Source organism: Piliocolobus tephrosceles, chromosome 7 (genome assembly GCF_002776525.5).
Source record: "Piliocolobus tephrosceles isolate RC106 chromosome 7, ASM277652v3, whole genome shotgun sequence".
Classification (NCBI taxonomy): domain Eukaryota; kingdom Metazoa; phylum Chordata; class Mammalia; order Primates; family Cercopithecidae; genus Piliocolobus; species Piliocolobus tephrosceles.
Window position 1 is genome coordinate 14,326,569 of NC_045440.1, and position 27,227 is coordinate 14,353,795.

The 27,227-nt window shown below is 36.4% G+C and overlaps 1 protein-coding gene across 3 annotated transcripts in view; it reads right to left on the bottom strand.

Moving 5' to 3' along the window:
* Positions 1-3,510: 3,510 nt before the first annotated feature.
* Positions 3,511-27,227, bottom strand: part of MSR1 (macrophage scavenger receptor 1) — a 79,611-nt gene continuing 55,894 nt past the window's right edge. For 2 of the 3 annotated variants that reach the window (XM_023219167.2, XM_023219168.2), the window contains 2 exons: positions 11,834-12,022; positions 3,511-5,216 (listed from right to left, as the gene is read on the bottom strand). In XM_023219167.2, coding sequence (XP_023074935.2) covers positions 5,083-5,216; positions 11,834-12,022 — 323 coding nt within the window. In that variant the 3' untranslated portion in view covers positions 3,511-5,082. Of the gene's footprint in view, positions 5,217-8,923; positions 9,027-11,833; positions 12,023-27,227 lie in introns of all 3 variants that reach the window. The other variant, XR_002733125.2, reaches the window with a different exon arrangement.

Sequence of the window (27,227 nt, forward strand, 5' to 3'; positions counted from 1 at the left end):
TTTGACCAGTTTGTCTTTATGTGGGTCTCTTGGTGTTGGACATTTTTGAGATTCTTGGACTTGTAGATTTATGTCCACCATCAAATTTGGGAAGTTTTATTTAGTATTTATTTACATATTCTTTCTTCTGCTTTCTCTCTGGGACTCTCATAGTGCATATTTTGGCCCACTTGATGGTGTCCCACATGTCCCTTAAGCTCTTTTTACTTTTCTTCATTATTTTTTTCTATCTGCTTCTCAGACTCAATTTAAATTGTCCTGTTTTCAGATGAACTGATTCTCTTGCTTGTTGAAATCTGCTGTTAAAGCCCTCTAATAACGTTTTCATTTTAGTAATTGTACTTTCAGGTGCCGTTTCTGTTTGGCTCTATTTTTTGTAATTTATGTCTCTTTATTGATATTCTAATATGGCTAAAACATTGTGTTTCTTATTTCATTTAATTGTCCATTACTTTTTAAAGCATATTTAAGACAATTGTTTTAATGTCTTTGTCAAGTAGGTACAACATCTGTACTTCCTCAGTGACCATTCTTTTAATTTCTTTTGCTTATTTTTGTTTTGTGACTATCCTAAATGATTTTTACCAAGACTGTGTTCTTTATTGTTGAGGATCACTGGACTCTGTGTTCCTTACTTTGTGTTAAGCTAGCATTTTTGAATGCCAAGCACTAAAAACAAAAATAAAAGACAAAATACAAAATCTGCAACCAACAAACACAACCAACAACAATCCATCTCCCTCAGTATTGCAGATTGTTTCTGAACCTAGGCACGCCTTCAACATTTAGCCAGATTTGCACTAAGCCTAGAGATCAGCCCAAGGTGAAACCTTAGGCTCTTTTCAAGGCATTTGTTTTGCCCTGGGCATGCAGGGGGCTTTCTAAATTTCCCTACATTCATTTTTTTAAAACACCCTAATTTCCCAAAGGAACTCTCTTCAGTTTTTGCTACCAGGCCTTACGCTCTCTATTTCATGTTTCAACTATAATGTGACCCACGCATTTGAGGGTTGTGACTTCAGCTTACAGTGTTTTTGAACAACAGTCACTGCTTTACCAACCTGAATTCAAAATTAAGTGAAACAGAGATGAATGCTTTGCATCAGTCCTTCAAGGAATGTCTTAGACAGATTAAAACAGACAAACATAACCATTTGTGAAGAAAGTCATCTCTGCTTACTGTGGAACTAGGGACCAAGGGCCCAAGCTACGAATGTAGACTGCCTACCACTGCCTCAAGACAAAAAAACATTGCTGCATCTAGGAGGAGGTAGGTGGAAGGCAGGTAAACCCGTCACAAACTTCATTGTTGTTTCAAAGTTGCCTTTTTCTTGACTCAACATTTGCTTAGTTGCTGTAAAATTTCGACTTTTTTCAGAGTCCTGACAAAGTTGATTCTAATAATTTCTATTTATTTTTTGATATTTCTCTAAAGCAATGAGTTCATGTACCTGCCAACTTCACTATTTTGTTAATATTGCTCTTTGTTTCTGTTTGTTTAAATAAATGTACTCAATAATAACATCTACATAAAATAAGTTTTTGTTAAGATATTGACATTTTAAAAATATAAATTCTAAGAGTTTTAAATATAAATTATTCTGCAAAGGAAAATAGCTGATAAATATCAGAAAGGAATACATATTTCACTATGTTATGTGACCAGAAGATTGGTGTGGTTAAAGAAAACAACATTTAAAAATCTATTACCTAACATTCAATAAAGAAAAAGTGCAAAGAAAATGCATAGTTGAAAAACAAATCAGGCTATATTATCATTATATGTGTGATTGAAAGCCAAAACCACATCTAGGGCCAAAGAGATGTTCCTAAAATTCCTGTATACTGTCTCAAAGAATTAAAAAAAACTCAACATAATTGTCTCCTAATTTTGCTTTTCTGAGGGAACATTATTAATTGTCTACCTGATAAACATTGACTTTTTCCTCCTCTCTGCCAGAATCTTGTTTTTATTTAGTTAACATGGGATCTTGAGCTTCACCAGCCTTGAGCTTCTCCAACTCTGGAGAGTAAATAATGCTTATCACTGTAACCCAAGGATGGTAAATTTATATGTCTTGACTGTGATTGCTTTGGGCATCCTGATCAAACAAATTACTGAGGGTAGAAATATTTCATTTTACCCGTAATATCAAATATTATTACAGTTGACCCTTAAACAATTTGAGTTTGAACTGTGCACTGTTCCACTTATATATGGGTCCTCCACCTCTACGACCCCTGAGAAAGCAAATCCAAATCCTGTCTTTCTCCTTCTCAGCCTATTCAATATGAAAACAACAATAAAGGATGAAGACATTTACGATGGTTCACTTCCACTTGATTAATAGTAAATACATTTCTCTTCCTCATGATTTTCTTAATATTTTCTTTTCTCTATTTTATTGTAATAACACAGTACATCATGCATATAAAATGCATTAACTGACTACATTATTAGTAATACAAAATGTGTTAATTGACTATTTATGTTATTGGTAAGGATTCTGGTCACCAGTGGGCTCTTAGTGGCTAACTTTTGGGGGAGTCAAAAGTTATATGTGAATTTTTCACTGTGTAGGGGGTCAGTGCTTCCAACCTCTGTGTGGTTCAAGGGTCAACTGTATATGATTTGTAATAGGCACATGCTTTAATGTAAAACGTTACTTGAGTACAAACTACGATAGTCTATACATTTTGAAAAAAATGGAAAGTTTGATTCAAAGCTATTTAGATAATTTAGGTGGAATATGTTTGGCCCTTAGATATCAATGGTTATTCTTCATTTTCTACATCCCTTTGCTCTTTCTTTTTTCTTCTTCTTTTATTTAAATATACATTTTGCATTTATTTTATTTTATTTTTTTTTTTTTTGAGACGGCGTCTCGCTTTGTCACCCAGTTTGGAGTGCAGTGGCTGGATCTCAGCTCACTGCAAGCTCCGCCTCCCGGGTTTATACCATTCTCCTGCCTCAGCCTCCCCAGTAGCTGGGACTACAGGCGCCCGCCACTGCGCCCGGCTAGTTTTTGTATTTTTTAGTAGAGACGGGGTTTCACCGGGTTAGCCAGGATGGTCTCGATCTCCTGACTTCATGATCCGCCCACCTAGGCCTCCCAAAGTGCTGGGATTACAGGCTTGAGCCACTGTGCCCGGCCACATTTTGCATTTAATGTGACGCTAGATGGCTCAACAAGTAGAATACATTCATTCTGGTCAGCTGAGCTATTTTTTCAAAAAAACCAAATAGCAAATTTCTGTTTTTTTAATGGAGTGAACGCAATTCAACATTCCAAAGTTAATTAAGTCCTCAATTTGTATTGGTGCTATTAGGTTCTTTTCTAGACTGGACTGAACTTCGTAGATTCTCTCAAATACAGAAAGGATTTTTAGATTAAAGATATAACTATGCATAAGTGGTAAATCAGTACACATATACCAGACAGCAATAAAGTATTAACAACCCATAGGCACTGATCTCAGACATCCCAAGCAGGCTAATAATGCAAATCGTTCTTTCGAAAACTATTGTATTTACCTTTTGAAGAAAATACCTAGATAGTGGAATTGAACACAAAGAATTAATAACTAGCTGAAAGTACAGCCAGGGTTTGAGACAGAAAGTGTGCATTCAGAATTCATTCTCTTAACCACAAAATTATGCTGCCAGAGAAAATCAGCAATGTTAAATAAGTAGAAGAATGTTACATGATAAAAGTGCATTTTCAGTAGGCTGTTTACAATAATTCCAATTCCACGGTAAGGTTTTTGCCTTTTTAAGTTGGAGGGTTGTGAATCTACCACTTGGTTACTATGTGTGGTGAGACTTCAGAATATGAAAGAGTGTTTAAGATTATGCTTTCATTTGCCACTATTAAAGAAAGAACGGTAGAGGAATTCCATAATAATACTAGTTTACAATTACATTTTTTTGTGAATTGGTCATAGGAAACTTGAAGAATTCTGTTATTTTCAGGGCTGAGGTTGAATTCTTTTGGGCTTTAATATCAACTATTGGTCTTTCTGCAGACAGTCACTTTCAGGGTAGAATTACTGTTTTCAGGGTAGCTTTTCACACTTTACACTGTGGCCCTGGGAATGGGTTGACTACCAACAAAAAGTTGCTAAGCTACTTTTGGGGGCATGCTCTGAGTTATTGTCCCTTTAGGACTAAAGAGGCCCTCTCCACCCCCGGTTGTAAATGTTGACTGACTTCATAAAAGACTCCAAAAAACTGAAATTTCTCTTTCTTCTGCACTCAAGATGTTTGCATTCTGTTTGTTAAAATCGAGTAATGAGCTTTACATTTTAAACACCTTGTCCTAGAATTGTAACAAGCTAATTATTTAATTTAAAACACATAACAAACTAAGCTTCCTGTTAACAAGTGGCATTTTTGATTCACCAATTATCTGGACAAATATTATGATGGTCAGTTTTCTCATATGTTCTGCTTTCAATTTACTTCATGATTCAATTAAACAGTTGTCAATGCATGACAAGAAAAATAAGCTCCCTAGTCCATCGTGGCCAAGACATATCATTAACATTGATATCTAATACACAAGTTATTGCACACTGAGATATCTTAATAGTTGGATAACATCCTTCTTTTAAAATAATATGTGTGGATTGGAGATTTTGCAGTCTAGGCACAAAAGATATCTTCTGAATCCTTCTATTATTCAGAAAGTAATTAAAATCAACTACATAGATTACAAAGACAAGAAGAGCAAAAAATTGTAATCTCCTGATGAACGTATTATGAATTGGAGTCAATTATTGTTATGCATTTCTATTACACTTGGCGTTTGTAATCTGGAAGCTATAAACTTCAATATGTTCAATTCAACATATAAGTCATTATATTAGAAAATTCCATTTAAAAACCTATTGAAGTTAAAATGGTTTAAATATAGATGTAAATGGTAAGTATGAAGGTTTTCAATATGTTAATCCTGTAATTTAAAAATATTATTTGGACAATATTCTTAATCTCTTAAATATTCATTAAATGGATTTTACAGGAAGAAGGTAATCATTTTTGAGCAGCGATTTCATAGTTGTGAATGAAAATATGATGTATTATAAAGTGCAAGTGACTCCAGCATCTTCAGAATGTGAACAGGCTCTTGTCCCCCATTGTCGAATTTTACATTCTTCAATAGATGATTCTCTCCCAAAACAATACACTTCATTCAGCCATATTGGACCAGTACCTGCAATAATGAGGTGCAACTGCATTAGTAAATTTAGAGTTTAGTGTTTCTGTTCGTGTGGGGCAAAGCCATTAATTCCTTCACTAATTAAACAAAAAAAATGTTTATTATTTTCTATATGCAAGTTCTGTGCTCTCTAGTAGGAATCAAACATGAATCTCCTGCTTCAGAACACTTTATACTGTTAACATGTAAACTACTAAAATGCAAAGTAACAAGAGCTATAACAAAGGTACCTACACAGTTCTATGAAAGTAGAGATTAAGATTTTTTTAAAGGATTTGACAAATTAGTTTTATTATTAACCTAAAAATAAAGAAGAAAGTTTCAGCCTTAATAATCATGGGTGTATGTAATAACCTGATGATCCAAGTGTATATGTATGTCAAAGGGTCTTGGGGATATATCTGCATGTAAGATAAACTGGAAAAAGGAAAACTTAATCACAGCATCTTCCTCCTTTTCTTATCTTCCCATGTATTTCAATTTATGTCTGCCTGGTTTATCAACTACATTATCTATTTTTAATTAAAGTAGAACTAATCTAATCAGCCAAGGGCCTACAAACCATCCTGTAAGGAAACCATGGATTAAGAATGTTACTAATTGCAAGCACAAACAAACAGCAAGAAAATGATAGAGCAAAGGTTTTCATGAGCTGATCAATTATGAGAGTGGTAATAGTAAGTTGGAGAGCCCAAGTATTTTGTGAGGTGTTTATAACAGTATTGAGCCTTTTTGACTTGAAATTTTAAGGCAGAAGAAGGAAAAGAGTAAAGGAATATGATCTCAAAATCAGAAACCTTGCCAGGGATACTTTTTAGTTTCCAAATTAATCTTACTAGGCATGCCATGTTCCCTTTTGTGTTTGTGATTGTATGTGTGAGCATGTTTGTATATGTATATGTGTTTGTATATCTGTGTTTCCTTTTAAGTATATAAAGCCTATAAAAACTTTTTGAAAGCCTCCAAGGGCTACTTAAAAATACACGCAAATACAAACAATTGCACAAATAGTAAGACTATTCCCATGTTAATACAGGAGGAAGCCAAAGTACTGAGACATTTGTAAATTGTATCTATTATATTTATTGTCATTTATAAATTGTATAAACAAACAGAAATTAAACTTTTGGTGAAAGCCATGGCTCGGTCATAATTTGGAGAGTGTGAGAATGGCTCCATGAATTCTGAACCTGGGCTACTGTGATGCTTTCGCATTATATTTTGTAGGTCTAGTCAGTGAATTTAGATTTCAGCAGTGCAGAATTTGTACAATCCAGGAAAAGGAAATTGAGAGTGGGAATTCTCCAAATGTCTACAACACCAGCAAGGTCATCCCAACATGAACAACAAAGGAAAGACATTATTTAGTTGATTAATGTGCTGACATGTAAGCACATGTTTTTAGAAACTACAGTAAGGGAATTCATGAATGTTAGAATACCAAGGTTGTGGTCATAATAATGAAAATTTAAGTCCACTCTTTAAAGAATTTTACGTGGCAGGAAACACTTACACATTTGATGTATTATTCCATGGAATCCTCAAATAAATTTCAAAAACTGAATGCCATTATTGTGTCATTTTACTGTTTAGGAAACTGAAAATCAGCGAGGATAAGGAACTGTGTGTGCTCAAAGTCACATAGCATTCTCACCCCGTGTCTACCCTGAGCCACTGCCTTTAATCAATGACTTACTGCAACCTCCTTCATTGTTAGACTTACTTATTTAGCAAATCTGCTTTCAGTGCCTACATGAGTGAACAAGACCAAATTCCATACTCTTGTGGACTGACTTCCTGGGAGGGCTTATCTTCTACGTAGATGAAGCAACTGAGATCACATATGCAATCATGCCAGAGCAAATACCGTATCTAGAGCCTCTGATTCTTATTCCGGTTATTTTTCCTCTGAGGACACATGGATATGACAAATGTGTTGTGGAATTTGGTATCTCTGTCTTTTGCTATGTGGAAAAGTTTCAGACACAGTGAAATTTTTTTAAGCGCTTGCGTATAAGGTAATATGCTAGGTCTTTTCACATACATTTCTAAATTTACTTTTTATAATAACCTTGTTAAATAATGGTAATTATCTCCATTTCATAAATGTCATAGGTACATAAACTGAGACTCAGAAAGGGTGTATGACTTTCTCAAAATTACAAAGAATAGATCCAGGCAACAGAACATCATGATACTTAAAGCATAGTGGTATTTATTGGTTACACAGATGTCTAGAGAGAATTATAGAAGTAATTTCCAAAGATTTGTTGTTTTATTTTTACATTAATATATTCAAGACTATTGAGCCCAGGGGAAAAATTTATTTACTACATCTTTTCCATCTCATTCCAAATTGTTTTCTGCATTAAAAAATTAATGCAGAGATAGTATAAAATTCATAAAATTTTATCCTTGTGTAAACCAATGAGATAAAAAACAAATTTGTTTTTATTTCTTTAGATAATAACTGTTACTCAAGGATTTTCATTGTTGGGGCTGTCATTGTTATTATTTTCTTTGTGCCTCTGAACTATTATTTCTAGTCAGTGGAAAGCTGTACAAAAAGTATGTGTGTTTCTTAGATAGGTTTTTAGTCTCTAATCCTCTTCCTCTCTCTCTTTCTCTCTCTCTCATCTTTCCACCTGTAAACCTAGCCATATATACATCTATGATTTCCTTTATAATTTGAGGGTTGTATGGATTGATATTGATTTTATATATATATCGTATATGATATTGATTTTATATATACATAAAAGATATATATATATCTTTTTTTTTTTTTTTTGAGACAGAGCTTCCCTCTGTCGCTCAGGCTGTAGAGCAATGGCGTGATCTTGGCTCACTGCAACCTCCGCCTCCTGGGTTCAAATGATTCTCCTGCCTCAGCCTCCTGAGTAGCTGGGATTACAGGTGTACACCACCACGCCCAGCTAATTCTTGTATTCTTAGTAGAGATGGGGTTTCACCATGTTAGCCAGGATGGTCTTGATCTCTTAACCTTGTGATCCACCCACCTCAGCCTCCCAACGTGCGGGGATTACAGGGGTGAGCCACTGCGCCTGGCCTCCTTTTAACCTCTTTATAAAAAATGAAAGATACTGATATTTATTTGGGGTATTTGGGTATCTTTAACCTTAGCAGCATTTCTATGAAAAATAAAAGATAATCAGTTTCATACATCACCCAGATATATTATAAATGATGAGATTTGAGATCAGCTGCTGAATAGATAAATGGGGTAGCAAATATCATTAATAGTTAAAAGTGTCTGAATGTGTATTTTCATTATATCTAGTCATGGCTGAGCGACATAAATTTCTATCACTTTTAAGCCTAGTTGGGAAGTGTTTTGTGAACACAAATCGTATTGTCAGTTACACATGTGAGGGATGTAGGATGCATTCTCCTTATGAGAGTCTAATGTCTGATGATCTGAGGTGGGGCTGCAGCCGTGATGCTAGACCTGGGGAGTGGCTGCCAATAAAGATTAACATTAGCAGAGAGGTGTGACGGCACAGAGACAATAATAAATCAATTGCTTGCAGACTCATATCAAAACCCTGTCAGTGAGTGGCAAGTGACAAGCTTCATCTGAGGGCAGGCTTTAGAGTGGAAAGTGAGTCAATATACTTCAATTGTACAGCTGCATTTGGTGCCTTTAAAAGTATGTTTGAGACAACTTCAAATCTCCATACCTTCTGGATTAAAGTTTCAAAGCAGAATATCCTGAAACTGCCACAAAAGCACTGAAAAGGCTCCTTCCATTTCCAACATCCTATCTTAGTGAAGCAGGGTTTTCTGCAGTGACAGCAACAAAAATGAGATTATGGAGTAGACTGGACATAAGCAACACACTTCGGGTGTCACTGTCTCCCATAAGCCCCAGATGGGACCGTCTAGTTGCAGGAAAGCAAGCTCAGAGCTCCCACTGATTCCATAGTGAGTGGTATAATCTACATCATAATGACTTGCCATAATCATTTCATTATATATTACAGTATAATAATCACAGAAATAATGTGCACAATTAATGTCATGTGCTTGAATCATCCCCAAACCTTCTCCCATCCCTGGTCCAGAGAAAAATTGTCTTCCATAAATCTGGTCCCTGGTGCCAAAATGGTTGGGAACCACTATCTTAAAGAAACAATGCTAAAGGCAGAGTTGTCAAATCCTGCGTAATGTAAGCATCAAAATAATTCATCCAGACTAGTGGTATTTTAGGGTACTTTTCTTTTTTATACTGAGCTTGTCTGCATTTATTATATTATCTAAATAACTGGCAATTTTTATACTTCATTTGTCAACAAAAGCACATCTTGAGAATCCAAAACATCCACATGCTTTTATTTCTAAAGCTGAAGAATCTTCAGTCATTTACCAGGTGACTAAGAACATGGATAATAATCGTTATGTCCTCTATTAGAACTCTGGGTGTCCCCTTCATAGATAGTAATAGTCACTGGAAATGTTTTATGTGATTGTGTATTTAAAATAAATGGTCTTTCATTCCGTGGATGTTAGTTATCATAGAAGTGGATTCTGTTTCCACAAAACAATTTGGAAACATGGGCTGGGTGTGGTGGCTCACACCTGTCATCCCAGCACTTTGGGAAGCCAAGGTGGGTAGACAGCTTGAGCCAAGGAGTTTGACACCAGCCTGGGCAACATGATGAAACCCCGTAGCTACCAAAAATATAAAAACTAGCCAGGCATGGTGGTGCATGCCGGCAGTCACAGTTTCTCAGGGGCCTGAGGAGGGAGAATCACTTGAACCCAGGAGGCCGAGGTTGCAGTGAGCCGAGACTGCGCCCTGCACTCCAGCCTGGGTGATAGAGGGAGACCTGTCTCCAAAACCAAAAAAACAAAAAACAAAACAAAAAAACAATGTGGAAACTCAGATTGGAAGCTCAGTCTTGTTGAATAACTGAGGGCATCATTCAATTCTCTAGGGATGAAGAGTTGAGGATTTTTTTTTTTTTTAATTTTTCCTCTTCTCTAAAACAACAAAATAGAAAGACAAAACAAAAGCGAATATCTAGCTGCTGACCTTGAAAATATCTTACTGTTTCACTTTTGGAGATAAATTTTATAGGTGCAAGAATGATTTCAAACCCACACTTTTCAACTTGGGAAAAATGTTCTAAATATGGGACAGGGATGGAAAATTTGGAAACTCCAGAGATCTATTTGAAGCTGTTTATTTCCTTTGTTTCTTCTATGTAAACCTTTAGGGTGCAAGTTAAAAACAGGGGCCAGGGGCTGAACCTGGCTACAGAAGTTCTGCACATTACCACTCAGTTTTCTGACATCTCCTCTCTTCATAAAATTAAATCATCCTTCTGGGATCTGAAGACTCTAGAACCTGAGACTTCTGCTTACATCCATCTCTTAAACCTAATATGATAATAATAATATATATATTTTTTGAGACAGAATATCACTCTGTCACCCATGGTGGAGTACAGCTTGGCTCACTGCAACCTCCACCTCCTGGGTTCAAGTGATTCTCCTGCCTCAGCCTCTTGAGTAGCTGGGATTACAGGCGTGCACCACCATGCCTGGCTGATTTTTGTATTTTTAGTAGAGATGGAGTTTCACCATGTTGGTCAGGCTGGTCTCAAATTCCTGACCTCAAGAGATCCACCCACCTCAGCATCCCAAAGTGCTGGGATTACAGGTATGAGCCACCATGCCCGGCCTAATATCAAAACCATTTTAGGTAAAATAGTAAAGGATGTAATTGTGACCTATTATTAATACTATGCAGGTATTTAACACAATGCCTGGCACATAGTCATTACTCAATAAATCATAGTATATTAGCACTTGGTAATATCTTCCAGGCATTTGAGAAGTTCATCTTACCTTTTTCTAGTTTTCTGTAAAAATTTGTTTTTCAGAGACAGGCCTTGCTCTGTCACCGAGGCTGGAGCGCAGCAGCATGACCATAGCTCATGTAACCTGGGACTCCTGAGCCCAAGCGACCCTCCCACGTCAGCCTCTGTAGTAGCTAGGAATGTGGGTGCATGCTATCATGCCTGACTTTTTTTTCTTTTTTTTTTAATTGGTAGCGATAGGATCTTACTATGCTGTCCACGCTGGTCTTGAACTCATTTATTCTAGTGATCTTCCCGCTTCAGCCTCCCAAAGTGCTGGGACTATAAGTGTGAGTCACTGTACCCAGCCTAGACTATGTTCCTGTAACTACTTTGTTCTGTGTCATTAGAGAATGCCTGCATTTCATTTTTTTTTTTTTAAAACAAAACTTTCTGACCAATCATCGGTGGCTCACACCTGTAATCCTGCACTGTAGGTGGCCGAGGCATGCAGATGACGAGGTCAGGAGATCAAGACCATCCTGGCTAATGTGGTGAAACCCCGTCCCTACTAAGAATACAAAAAATAAGCCGGGCGTGGGGGCGCACGGCTGTAGTCCCAGCTTCTAGGGAGGCTGAGGGAGAAGAATCGCTTGAACCCGGGAGGCAGAGGTTGCAGTGAGCCGAGATTGCGCCATTGCACTCCAGCCTGGGCGACAGAATGAGACCACGTCTCAAACAGCAGCAGCAGCAACAACAAACCCCACAAGATTTTCTTTCAATTACCTTGTCCAAAATGAGCTGCCTTGTGCACGGCTTGAACACCTGGGTACCCCAAACTCCTACAGACGACCTGTCCAACACGCACTTCCCAGCGATCATCACAAATTGTACCCCACTGGCCGCTGTGGAGTATCTCCACTCTCCCCTCGTGAGGGCCGCTCCCACCGACCAGACGAACTTTCTTAAATGGAGCTGTTAAAAAAAAAAAAAAAAAAAAAAAAATCAAGGACTAATTATGTACACATTGCTTTATAACACCTTTTTAACACACACAGAAAAACATTTTAGCACATTTTTTCAGTAAGTTAAACTATTGGAATAAATATTAAACTTTCTAGCACCACCTATTGGTAAAGAGTTTAACTGCAAATATTGCAGTTTTTTTTTTTTTTTAAATTTATTTTTTATTATTATACTTTAAGTTCTAGGGTACATGTGCATAACATGCAGGTTTGTTACATATGTATACTTGTGCCATGGTGGTGTGCTGCACCCATCAACTCGTCAGCACCCATCAATTCATCATTTATATCAGGTATAACTCCCAATGCAATCCCTCCCCCCTCCCCCCTCCCCATGATAGGCCCCGATGTGTGATGTTCCCCTTCCCGAGTCCAAGTGAGCTCATTGTTCAGTTCCCACCTATGAGTGAGAACATGCGGTGTTTGGTTTTCTCTTCTTGTGATAGTTTGCTAAGAATGATGGTTTCCAGCTGCATCCATGTCCCTACAAAGGATGCAAACTCATCATTTTTTATGGCTGCATAATATTCCATGGTGTATATGTGCCACATTTTCTTAATCCAGTCTGTCACAGATGGACATTTGGGTTGATTCCAAGATTTTGCTATTGTGAATAGTGCCGCAATAAACATACGTGTGCATGTGTCTTTATAGCAGCATGATTTATAATCCTTTGGGTATAAAGCAACGGCAGCAAAAGCCAAAATTGACAAATGGGATATGATTAAACTAAAGAGCTTCTGCACAGCAAAAGAAACTACCATCAGAGTGAACAGGCAACCTACAGAATGGGAGAAAATTTTTGCAATCTACTCATCTGAAAAAGGGCTAATATCCAGAATCTACAAAGAACTCAAACAAATTTACAAGAAAAAAACAAATATTGCAGTTTTAACAGTTGAAGAGCAAAAGCCAATCTGTCTTACATGTAAGTTATACACATATGAGGACACTTCAAAGATTATATTCCAATGACTTTCAATTTTAACAGATACAAGTTTACTGTCATATAGATCTTTCATACCATTGAAAAATTATAACTAAATGGTTCATTATTTTCTTGACATGCAAACATACAAACTTATGAACATATAATGCAGAGATTTTCAATGGTATAGGAGGTCGGGGAGCAGATATTTTAGAATATCACAAACACAAAAATAGGTGACCAAACTTCATATCTTTTACCAAGGGAAACAAGGGAACTATAGTGACAACATTCGTTTAGAAATAGCGAAGACTTTCCTTGTAGTGAGGTTCCTGGATTCTGTACCAAAGTTTTTTGTGTTTATCTTTTACAGAAAAAAATATTAATGAGATGTAAAATCAGACAAATTTGTGTATTTTGAGGAATGATTCAAATAGTAAAAACAGAAATAAACTTTGTTTACAATTATGAAAGTAATTTTGTTCTATAGTGTCTAATCAAAATGACCATGTGTTCAATAAACTTTTGTAAACTCTTGATCCTGCTACAGAAAGATTTATATAAATATGAAATTGGTCTTTTCTATTTTTAAAAACCAATATGAATACACTTTGACCTACGGACAGATTAAATAAAATAGTACAACAAATATTATAAGAGCAATTCACTTGGTGTATGAAAATTCTTTTAAACAGCCTGTATTATTCTGCTAAGTATTTGTTTACAAAATTATTTGGTTAAAGAACAGAATGAAAGGCAGAGACGAAAAATGTTTTTTAAAATTTAGTTAATACCAAATAAAAATAACAATATTTTCTAATGATCATAAAATAAATTAATGTAAGTCTATTTAAACAAACCGTATCTTTTCAAATATAAGTTTGAGGAATGTTATATTATAAAAAAGCAAGATGTAATTTTTACAACAAAACTGTCTCTCTAATACGAAAACAGAGTTTTAGGGTATGGCTTTTTGGAGCTTAATAAATTGAAGAGCTATTCAGTAACTTTTTTTCTCCAATTTGAATTCATTCTGTTAGAACATCCAACAAATGTTTTTAACTTATGCTTATTACTGTTTTAACAGTAATTTGATAACATTTAAAATTATTAGATTACTGACAATTTCCTGTAATGAAACTGAGTGACCTGAGCCATGCAGAAACATAAAAGGTGGCATGTTACTATATATATAATTATATTTATTCTCTTGATTCTTCCAAAATATAATTCAGTGCTAAATACTGAATTAGTGTAAGCATGCCTGAGTGGATAAGCCCTTCTTCACTTAATAAGCATAAGTTAAAAATGTTTTTAAAAATGAAAATAATTTGTTATTATGGTATCTCAGCTTTCGTTTACTAGTAAAATTCCTGAGTGGCCCGATCATTTCCTGTAATTGCCTAAAGAAAATGAGAAAGAAAAATCCAAGAATGGATTGTGAGAAGTCTTTACATATTAGAGTCATGTTTTATTAACTAGTATGATATCCAAATGTTTATTTTTATACAAGTCAAATACATCTAAACATAATATATTTATTATGCATGCATACTATGAAATTTCAGGCATATTCAAACATTTGATTATATAAGCATCATTGTCCTGTTGTCCAAACAAGTGTATGTAAGCATTCTCACTGCCCAGTGTTTACTTCTTACTCCTTCCAAAATGTCATGAATGAGCCATGCATGTCCTGGAGCAGTGGTTCTCAAACAATAATATGTAGCAGAGCAAGCTCGCAACAGCTAATGCTGTTGGTCCAGGGACCACACTTCGAGAACCACTAACCTAGATGATTGCAGTATATATTTAGAACAGGAGACATATTATATCAGAAACAGATGGTGCTGCTGATACAATCCTTTGATCTCATTTATTGCAAAGAGAATGGCTGACTGTAAATTTCTACCAAATTCCCTATGCTCAAAGGATCCTGAGGGGCAGTAGGTACATGTATTCAAATTCTTCAGGGCCAAATATGTTTGGGTATGCTGATCCATATCTGTCACCTGAAATATTGTTCAATTATAAATCAACTATTAATAGGTGACCACACATTGCTGATCCTTGACCATCTCTGAAGTAATACAGAGGAAAGGTGTCTGAATAAGTCAGTAGACTCATTTGAGAGCTGGCTTCACCTGCCATTCAACTGCTGTGTTTTGGTGATGTAGAAAAGTTCGTTTTGTCATGAACCTTGATCATAGCATTTGCTCTGTAAGACTGAAGGATCGAAACTTCTCTGAAACTAGCTAACTCATTGTCATAGATATGTAAAACATGTCTATGGTTTCTTTGGCATCAAGCTAATATATTTGGTCAGATAGGGCTTTTTTTTTCCATTTGGGTATTTTTATCTTGTATATAAAGATTTCAGAAGACACACATGTGTGTGTGTGTGTGTGTGTGTGTGTGTGTGTGTGTGTGTGTGTGTATGTGTTTCTGGATAGCTGTTTCCTCTTAACTTTATTTGTGTAGACATTTTCTAGATCCAAATCAAATAAACACAGATAAGCATGGACTATGTGCCTAAACAACGAATCCCTGTATTATTACTCTTTAATTGGTGATAAAACAGAAACAGAAACTAAAGTAACTTACACCAAAACCAAAATAATACTGTATTTTAAGGATCATTGGATGTTTCATAGAACCCAAGGATAAGATTATAGTTAGGAATCTGGAATACCCGACCCAAGACCCAAATCCGCTTAGGAGGCTCCAACTTGTACCCAAGCTTCTTTCTGTAGGTTGCTTTCTTCTTCTTTTTGTTGTTGCAAGCTAGATATCTTTGCTCTCCTGTTCACTTGATAGAACATGTCTGTTAACAGCTCCTAAGTTTATGTTTTACAGTTTCTTTCTCGATGACAGTTACTGTCTCTTTCTTAGTGACAGAATGACAGTTCTAACACTCACCTAACTTGATATTTTACAGCCTATTTCTTAGTGATAGATTCTAAAATATCCAGGGAAGTTCTTCAGTGGCCTAGTTTGGGCCAAATGCCCATCTGTGGACTGGACAAACAGGCAGTGTCACTTGCATGAACACGGCATTCCCAGAATGAGAATGGGGAGGCATTTCCTTATTGAAAGAGTTTTGAGCAGACAAAATATATTAAGTCCATTCCATAAAAGATATTTTAATAATCTTGCTGCTATTATGCAAATATTTGCTGTTTCCTTACAGAACAAGTTTGGGAATCCCTGATAGAACTACAAACATAGTGGACTAGAATGATAGAGGACTTCATGAGAATACTCTTGCAAAGTGACTTGTGGAATAAATAAGGTCATGATTAATCTCTGTTCACCTTTCCAATCTAACCCTTGAGAAATTCTGCTCACCTGCATTGCTTTGTCTTTTTACTTTAGTTATAAAACTACTCACATTTTTCAAATAAGTCTCATTCTTCTTTATTCCTGGGGCTTTCATTCCTGTCTGGAATGTTCCTTCTTCCCTTCCCACTTCCCCTCTCATTTCTACACTCTGAATCTCCAAATTTGGATTGGTTACTCTATAGCACTATTACAGATGCTATACCAAACCACAGCAAACTTGTTTGTTTCCCCCCTTAGACTGAAAGAAACCCCTTATGGACATCTTTTCAGCATCCGACAAAACGCAAGTTGTCACTTAGTAGTCACGTGAGGAAGAGTTATGGCATGAATGAGTAAATGAATGAATGGTGAGTTTCTCTTGATACATGAACTGCATTACCCAGTGAGATTAAATTGACAAATGCTTAAAATATCAAATCATAGAAGAAACAGAATTTAATATTTCATAAGTCTTCAGAGGGAATAGAATATAGTTTCTATGTGTAGAAACAGAAAAATCATGAAGGAAAGACTGATTTAACTGGCATAAACATGAGTGTTTTTATGGAAAAAATGCATATGGCTGGCTACCGAGAGCCTCTCCATATATGAGGGTTTGGTGGGAGGCTCTGATCAGAGAAGCCTGAGACATTAGAAAATCTGATTTTGTCAGCTCAGTGAGCAGATCTATCTCTTAGAGGCAGACTAATGTTAAACAGAATCTCAGGACTAAATGTCAATTCAATTTACAATGAGAAATGTAATTGCCTCAAAAACTGGAATATTTGAATTTGCTTGACAAGGCCATTTTCTCCCCTTGGGCAATCTGCGTGGGAAGCCAAATCACAGGCAGTGAACTCTTAGTTTAATTAATTTATTAATTTACAATGAGACCTAGCAGTGAGATTTTGCTTCTGGGACTGGCCAGTGATCTTTGGTTACCACATTTTTCTTTATATATGTTAATACATTCAGTCAGGTTAAATGATGTGACATATCTCTGGGCATTCATTGAATATTCATTCTATAGTTTAACTTTTTAAAGGCAATCTCACTATTCTTACATCCCAGTTCTTTACATCTCTACGACAGTGAGTTATCTAGTTTCAGAGAAGTTTCAATCCTTTCTTTAGGAAAGAACTGGGACATAACAATAGTATATACATATATAGCAAACGCACAAAAACATGAATGGAAGGAAACAAACTCCAGGATGAAGGTTTACCCTGGAAAGGAAGACAGGTAGACATACTGGGACTTCAACTCTGTTCATAACATTATATTTCTTTTAAACATTTTTCAAAATTTGTCTTTAGAGACAAGGTGTCCCTGTGCCTCCCAGATTGAAGTCTGTGGTGCAATGATAGCTCACTGTGGCCTCAAACTCCTGGGCTCAAGTGATCCCCCTGCCTCAGCCGCCCAAGTAGCTGGGATTACAGGCGTATGCCACCACACCCAACTAATTTAAACATTTTTTGTAGAGAAGGGGTCTTACTATGTTGCACAGACTAGTCTCAAACTCCTAAGCTCAAGTGATCTTCCTGCCTTGGCCCCCCAAGGTGATGCCATTACAGGTAGGAGCCCCTGCACCCAGCCAAAATTATATTTCTTAAAAAACAAATACTTGTAGTCAAGACGGTAAATGTGAACATTTCAAAGGTCCAAGTGGTGTACACATGACTATGTATTAGCTATTTATGATAAGTGTTATATCTTTTCTTTATTTTTGAAATATATTTTATTTAAAGAAGGAAACAACACATTCACAGCAATGTTGACAGAGCCATACCGGAACCCTAAACAAATTATTTAAAGTGTTCCATATACAAGTCAACCCTAATCACTGTTAGAAAGACAACATTTAAACTTGAAAAGTCAGGGAACATGTAAGGTCTTCTCTGCATGTGTCAATTGCCACTACTCATTGGAAAGAAATAACTGACGTTAGAAATGACTTTTGAGGAGCATAACAGTTATTATCCTATTGTTTACTCCTAGTCATGATTTCTTTTTTGTATCATTTATTGGAATTAGGATTTAGGTTAAATGTATTACAATGGAAGTTATGATATTTGAGATGCAAATGTAACACAGAAATTTTAAAAAAATCTGCTCGCAGTTTGACCTGGAAGTTCTCACAACATGGCAAAATTCCTTTAAGAAAATAACTGATCCTTTATTTAAGATAATTACCTTACTGAGATACTTAGCAATGAAATGTGCAACCCAAATATCAGATACCTGCAGAAACTGAGTTAAATTTCTTTAGAAAATTTCTCTAGAAAAATAACATAACAGATTGTGTTACTCCTAAAGTCAGAGAGACAAGTATTTTGGAGATCCTGGGACAGAGTCAAGAGGAGATATTTTTGTATTTTTTGAAGAGACGGGAATTCACCATGTAGCCTAGGCTGATCTCCAACTCCTGAGCTCAAGCGATTTGCCTACTTTGGCCTCCCAAAGTACTGGGATTACAGACATAAACCACTGTACCTGGCCATAGGTGTAATTTTGCACAGTTTACTTAATGGTTCTAAATTCTCAAGGGGAAGACATCAGAGTGACAGATTCCTTGTGGGGATTAAGTAAAGGAGGTATAGAAAGTGCTTTTCAGAGTGTCTGGTTCTTTCTACATATTATAGGTATTAGTGATACTATTATTTCTTAGAAATTCAGATTTCTGGCCTAAAGATGGGAAATAGGTGATGGGAGGACAAACGTATCATATATTAAATAACAGTTTCTCAACGACTTCGTGCTTCAGAATCCCAAGGAGAACTTTTGGGAATCACAAGTATCGAGGCCACAGCACAAACTCCCTGAAATCAGAGTATCTGTATGTCATATCCAGGCATCTTTATATGATAAAAGCCTCATGGTCATTCTGATGTTCACCATATCCTGAGCCCAACTTGTAGAACAATACTAGAATACATAGGATCACTTAGAGAGCTACAAATCATTCGCATTATAGAATAATTAAACTAATACATCACTGCCGATAAGCAATCAACAAGACTATTTCTAAACATGATTGAACAAGTTAGTGAGTTTGATCCACTTTTTAGTGCCCTGGACCCTGCATTCTGAGATTCTTAAAGGAAATCTTGCCTTATCCACCATTTGGTATTTATCTCTTCGGGTTAGGCAATGAGTATACCTTATCTCTACACACAACAGCTTGTCAAGGGGAATGCTCAGGATCAAAAGTAGAGACGGAAAAAGTTATTTTGAAGGAAAAAAATGTGGCATTCTTTCTCAGCCATGGCTAGATGTTAAGATAATGTCACACAGCAAGAGCTGACTTTACAACAAATATAACATATCTAACGAGAAAGAGAGAAAGAGCGAGACTGAGTCCAAATGATTTACTTTGAACACCTGGATCCTGCTATTCCTGAAGCCATCTGTTGGAATTGTAATTCTTAAACCAATAGACTCTATTTTGTGATTCAGGATGTTTCTCTTACTTTCTACTTAACAGTTCTTACAAATACTTCAATGGTGACTATTTGTCAAAGAATATTAGAAGTGATTGCCCAGGTCATCCTATTTGTCACTGATCCCATCACCATTGGTTATTGTCTATTCAAACTGCATTATTCTGGTAATTTTTATTATTTTATGAGACATAATGTAAAAGAACATCACTAGAATGTAAATACACAATACTAGCCATAAAGAGAAGTGAAACTGTTCTCATAACTATAAAAACATCAGAATGCATCAAATTTATTTATGGTGCGATCTAGGCCCTCTTTAAGAACAACTTTACAGAAAGATAGACAAAGAAAACTGAATTCATTCTGAAACAATTCCAGCCGTGTGCTGCAGAGATCCTGCCCACAGACACAGGATCAGTTCTGGATGCCTTCCTATCATGTACTGAATTGTGTCACTCCAATATTTGTATGTTGAAGTCCTAAACCCCACCGTGACTGTAGTTAAAGAGAGAGGCTGTATGGAGGTAATGCAGGTTAAATTAGGTCACAAAGGCAGAATCCTAACTTGGTAGGACTGGTGCCTTATAGGAAGAGATAAAGACACTAGGAGCTCAGTGCTCACACAGAAACTGCCTCATGGAGTCACAATGAGGAGGTGGCCATCTGCAAGCCAAAGAGAAGCCTCAGGGAAACCAATCCTGCCCCAGGCTTGATCATGGGCTTTTAATATCCAGAACTGTTAGGAAATAAATGTCTATAATTTAAGCTATGTTATCTGCGGTATTCTGTTCAGACAGCCCAAGCAGACTAATACGTTTTCTTTTTTCACTTATGTTGTGTATTTTTATTTGCAAAGGAGAAATAGCATACTTCAGGGCACATAAACTTAAAAATACAAACTTCTTCTTTAATTTATAGGTGGAGTTAAGCTGCCATACTTGCTATGTTGTGATTTGAACACATTGAAAATCCCTTTTCTGAAAATCACTTTGTCCCTAAAACACCTACTTTAAAGGCTTAGATTTTTATTTAAAAATGACACAAGTATTTACAAAGGGCCTATTAGATGTTTTAATACATTAACAATAATAATAACAGTTCGTTAGCTTATGCTCTGTGATTGATAAAGTACATATCCTTTTGATGCAGAAATAGTATTTCTAGGTGCAGGTAATGTACTGGATAACAAGATTAAGTGAGAATGTAACAGGAAAGAGTTTGAGGTGGAAGATGTTTTATGATAGAACAGATAATCATTTATAGGGGACAAATAAATTTTGTTGTAAATCATGATGTTTTTGGGAAAATATTGTACACAGAAACTGAATATTTGTATGCAAAGAGGTTTACTTGTCTTTTGGGCTTTCTAGGAAATAAAAATGCAGAATTATATAAAACATCATTAGGAAATGGGTCATTTTGCTAAATAATTCACATTAGAATTCCTTTATATAGGTCCTTACAATACCTGAGGGTCAAATATTTTACTTTGGCATGGATTAAGCAGGATGTGAGTAAGAAGTAGAACATGAAATTAACTACAGCATCCAGGAAAGGATTACGAGTGTGTAGGCTAAGCCGTAGTGGCGGGATTTCTTGGAGACACCATGTGAAGCAAGCCGACCGAGTCGTTCTAGGAAATTTGGTCTTAAGATTCACCTCAGGTTGGGTGCCGTGGCTCACATCTGTAACCCCAGGACTTTGGGAGGTCAAGACAGGGAGATCATTTGAGTTTAGCAGTTAGAGACCAGCCTGGGCAAGACAGCAAAACCCTGTTCCCTACAAAAATTTAAAGAAAATAGCTGAGTGTGGTGACATCTGCCTGTAGTTCCAGCTACTTGGAAGACTGAGGCGGGAGGATCACTTGAGCCCAGGAGGCGGAGATTGCAGTGAGCCAAGATCGTGCCACTGCACTCCAGTCTAGGAAACAGAAAGAGACTATCCCCCAACACCCCCTAAAATAGATTTACATTTTAAGGGCAGCACATTTCCAGAGACACTAGGCTGAGGGGGGCAAATAATAGGCTGTGAGCCTATACAAGGAAAGTGCTTTAATTTGAGCAAAACAAATAATCTTGTGTGAGTATCAGGCTAAATTTCTAATATACAATAGGAATCCTGGAGTTATTTCTTCAAAAGGGCAGGAAAGTGACTTGATACCCAGGTTATAGAGGAAAGGGAAGTGGTGTGCAGGGCCTCTGCTTCATCTGCATTCCTGCACATAATTGTATGAATTTGCACTTTTGCTGCTGTGAAAAACGGGGCTGATGTTTTTCCTTCTAATTGGTTCTGGTGAGAGTGAGGCTGTGAGAGTTAGTCGGGATAGGGACTAAGCAGGACAAGTGCTAACTGCTGGATCCATAACTGATTTAAATCTCTATTTCAAACAACAAAACATACAGGCATATCCGGTTTTAATGGTCTTCACTTTATTGCTCTTCGCAGATACTGCATGTTTTACAAATTGAAAGTCTGTGGCAATTCTGTGTCCCGCAAATCTGTCAGTCTCATTTTTCCAACAGCCTGTGCTCACTTTGTGTCTCTATGTCACATTTTGCAAATTCTCACAGTATTTCAAACTTTTCCCTTTGTTTCAAGTGCTTTTTTTTCTGCACCTAGATGATCACTGTTTTTTATCCTTAAGTATATTAACAAGGTGACAAATTGATTTATTTCTTTTTTTAAACTTTTATATTAGGTTCAGGCATACCTGTGCAGGTTGGTTATACAGGTCAATTGTGTGTCATGGCAATTTGGTGAGCATAGATTATTTTGTCATCAAGGTAATAAGCACAGCAGCTGATAGCTTTTCAGTCCTCACTCTCCTCCCACCCTCCAGCCTCAAGTAGACCCCACTGTCTGTTGTTCCCTTCTTTGTGTCCGTATCTACTTAAAGTTTAGTTCCCACTTGTAGGTGAGAACATGAAGTATTTGCTTTTCTGCTTCTCTGTGCATTTGCAAAGGATAATGGCCTCCAGCTCCATCCATATTCCTTCAAAAAACATGACTCATTCTTTTGAATGGCTACATGGTATTCCACGGTGTATATGTACCACATTTTCTTTATCCAGTCTACGAATGATGGGCGTTTAGATTGATTCCATGTCTTTGCTCTTGTGAATAGTGCTGTGATGAACATATGCGAGTATGTGTTTTTATGGTAGAACGATTTATATTCTTCAGGTATGAACTCAGTAATAGGATTGCTGGGTCAAATGGTAATTCTGTTTTAAGTTCTTTGAAACATCACCAAAGTGCTTTTCCATAATGACTGAACTAATTTATATTTCCATGAGCAGACAATAAGCATTCTCTTTTCTCCACAAAGTCGTCAGCACAGCATCTGTAATTTCTTGACTTTTTAATAAACAGCCATTCTGACCGGTATGAGATGGTATCTCATTGTGCTTTTGGTTTGCATTTCTCTAATGATTAGTAATGTTGAACATTTTTGCATATGCTTGTTGGCCATGTGTACGTCTTCCTTTGAAAATTGTCTGTTCTTGTCCTTTGTCCATTTTTTATCGTGTTTATTTTTCACTTGTTAATTTAAGTTCCATATAGATTCTGGATATTTGACTTTTTTTGATACATAGTTTGCAAATATTTCCTCCCATTCCATGTATCTGTTTACTCTGTTGATAGTTTTTTTTTTTTTGTGGCGCAGAAGCTATCTAATTAGGACCCATTTGTCAATTTTTATTTTTGATGCAATTGCTTTTGGCATCTTCATCATGAAATCTTTACCAGGTCCTATGCTCAGAACGGTATTTCATAGGTTATCTTGCATTGTTTTTATAGTTTTAGGCTTTAAAGTCTTTAATCTATCTTGAGTTGATTTTTGTATATTGTGTAAGGAACGAGTTCAGTTTCAGTCTTCTGCATATGGCTAATCAGGGATCCCAGCACCATTTATTAAAAAGGGAGTCCTTTTCCTATTGCTTGTTTTTATTGGCTTTGTGAAAGATCAGATGGTTGTACGTGATTGGCAACGCTTCTGGGTTCTCTATTCTATTCCATTGGTGTATGTGTCTGTTTTTGTACTAGTACCATGCTATTTTTGTTCTGTACCCTGGTAGTATAGTTCGAAGTCAGGTACCATGATATCTCCAGCTTTGTTCTTTTTCCTAAAATTGGCTTGGCTATTTGGCTCCTGTTTGGTTCCATATACAGTTTAAAATAGTTTTTTTTTCCTAATTATGTGAAGAATGTCATTGATAGTTTAAGAGGAATAGCACTGAAGGTATACATTGCTTTGGGCAGTGTGGCCATTTTGATGATACTGATTCTTCCTATCCATGAACATGGAATGTTTTTCTATTTGTTTGTGTCATCTAGGATTTCTTTGAGCAGTGGTTTGTGGTTCTCCTTGTAAAAGTCCTTCACTTCCCTTTTTAGCTGTATTCCTAGGAATTTTATTCTTTTTGTGGCAATTGTGAATGGGATTGCATTCCTGATTTGGCTCTCAGCTTGACTGTTGTTGGTATACAGAAATGCTAGTGATTTTTGTACGCTGATTTTGTATGCTGAAACTTTGTTGAAGTTGTTTATCAGCTGAAAGAGCTTTTGGGTCAAGACTATGGGAATATAGAATCAAGTTGTCTGCAAACAGAGTCTGACTTTTTCTCTTCCTATTTGGATGCCGTATATTTCTTTTATTTCATTGTGTTTTTTTGTTGTTGTTGTTTTGTTTTGTTGTGGTTTTATTGTTTGTTTGTGTTTCTGATACAGAGTCTCATTCTGTCACCCAGGCTGGAGTGCAGTGGCATGATCTTGACTCACTGCAACCCCTGCCTCCCAGGTTCAAGTGATTCTCCTGAATCAGCCTCTCAGGTAGCTGGGACTACAGGCACCCACCACTACACCGGCTAATTTTCGTATTTTTAGTAAAGACGGGGTTTTGCCATTTGGCCAGGCTGGTCTGGAACTCCTCACCCTAGATACTCTTCCCACCCAGCCTCCTAAAGTAGATGTACTATATTTCTTTATCTTGCCTGACTGCTCTGGCCAGGATTTCCAATACCATGCTGAACAGGAGTAGTGGAGAGGGCATCATTATCTTGTGTTGGTTTTCAAGGGGAATGTTTCCAGCTTTTGCCCATTTAATATGATGTCACCTGTGGGTTTTTCATAGATGGCTCTTATTATTTTGAGATATGTTCCTTCAATACCTAGTGTATTGAGAGTTTCTAACATGAAGAGGTGTTGAATTTTATCAGAAGCGTTTGCTGTATCTATTGAGATCATCATGTAGTTTTTGTTTTTAGTTCTATGTGGTGAATCACATTTACTGATTTGCAAACTTTTTCATTATTAGTAAAATATGGGGAGATTAAAACAAAGTTTGTTGAAAAATGCAATCAAAAAGTAAAAAACACAAAAGATAAACTTTATTTCTCAACATAAGCTCCATCAAGTTCAAGACACTTTTATAGGTGATGATACTAGCCATTTAGTCCATCCCTAAAGACCTGAGGATCTGAGAAATTTAACTATATCAATGCTGTCATCTTCTCATTATTAAAAGAAGAAACATTGGTGTACTTTAAAAATATTTTGAGAGTGGGAAGCAAAAAGATGTCAGAAGCAGCCAAATGAAGATTGTAAGATAGATATCCAACGATTTTCCACTGAAACTCTCCCAAAAATTGTCCTAGTTTGATGAGAGCAATGAGCAAGAACACTGTCATGATGGAGACTCTCTGGAGAAGCTTTCCTGTGAGTTTGCTGTTAAAACTTGGGACAACTTTCTCAAAATACTCTCATAGTAAGCCTAAGTTATCATTCTTTGGCCTTCCAGGATGTCAACAAGAAAAATCACTTGAGCATCCCCAAAAACTGTTGTGACAACTTTTGTTCTTGACTGGTCTGCTTTTGCTTTGACTGTAACACTTCCACTTCTTGGTAGCCATTGCTTTGATTATGCATTGTCTTCAGGATTATACTGGTAAATCCATGTTTTACCTTCTCCTGTAATTCTTTAAATAAATGCCTCAGGATCGTGACCCCACTTATTTAAAATTTCCATTGAAAGCTCTGCTCTTGTCTACAGCTGATCTGGACACAACAGTTTTGGTACCCATCTAGAAAAAACTTTACTCAACCTTCATTTCTAAGTCACAGTTGTGCAAGCCAAACCAGTTAGGATGTCTGAGGTGTTGACTGTTGTTCTGCTGTCTCAGTTCTTTTCAATTAAGGCACAGACAAGATGAATTTTTTTTTTCCTTACAAATTGATGTGGCTAGTCAGCTACTGCAGGCTTCATCTTCAACATTTTCTTATCCCTTTGTAAAACTGAGTTCTGTTTTTTGCTAAACTGCTGATTCCTTTGGGACACTGTGCCTATAAACTTTTCATAAAGTATCAGTGATTTCACCATTCTTCCAAACAAGTTTCATCACAAATTTTATGTGTGTTCTTGGTTCCATTTTAGCAATATTTATGTGGCTCTGATAGGGGCTCTTTTAAAACAGATACCTCATTGTTCTTTGTGCATCAAATTAGATTCTATTGAGACATGTTATAATAAGCTAGCTTGTTTTAGTGCAAAATTTTTGAAATCCAAGTATAGTGTTTTCATAGTATATATTTTCCATGATTCTTTTGAAGACGCCTTGAATTTGTTATGGCAATCAGTGATCTTGGAGATTACTATTGTGATGAGTTTGGGGAACCACAAACCATGTCCATAAAAGATGGCAAACTTAGTCAATATATATTGTGGGTATTCTGACTGCTCCACCAACTGGCTGTTCCCCCTTCTGTCTCTCTTCCTCTCCTCAGGCATCCCTATTCCCTGAGACACAACAATATTGAAAGTAGAAAAATAGTAACCTAACAATGGCCTCTAAATGTTCCAGTGAAAGGAAGAGTTGCATATCTCTCATTTAAACCAAAAGCTATGTATGATTAAGCTTAGCGAGAAAGGCATGTTGAAAGTCAAGATAGGCTGAAAGGATGAAAGATATCTAAGTTGTAAATGTGAGAAAAAGTTCTTGAAAGCAAATAAAAGTGCCACTCCAGTGAACACAAAAATAATAAGGAAACAAACCACCTTATTGCCGATATAAAGTTTTAGTTAGTTAGTGGCCTTCATATATGATCAAAACAACCATGATATTCACTTAAGACAAATCCAAGTCCAGAGCAAAGCTCTACCTCTCTTCAACTCTATGGAGGCTGAGAAAGGTAATGAAACTTCAGGAGAAACGTTGGAAGCTAGCAAAGGTTGATTCATAAGGTTTAAGGAAAGAAGGCATCTCCGTAACAAAAGTACCAGATGAATTAGCAAATGTGGATATAGAAGCTTCAGACAATTGTCCAGAAGATGTAGTTAGGAAAATTGGTGAAGGTGACTACACTAAACAACAGATTTTCAATGTAGATGAAACAGCTTGTGTTGAAAAAGATGCCACCAATAACTTTCATACTTAGAGAGGAGAAGTTCATGCTTGATTTCAAAG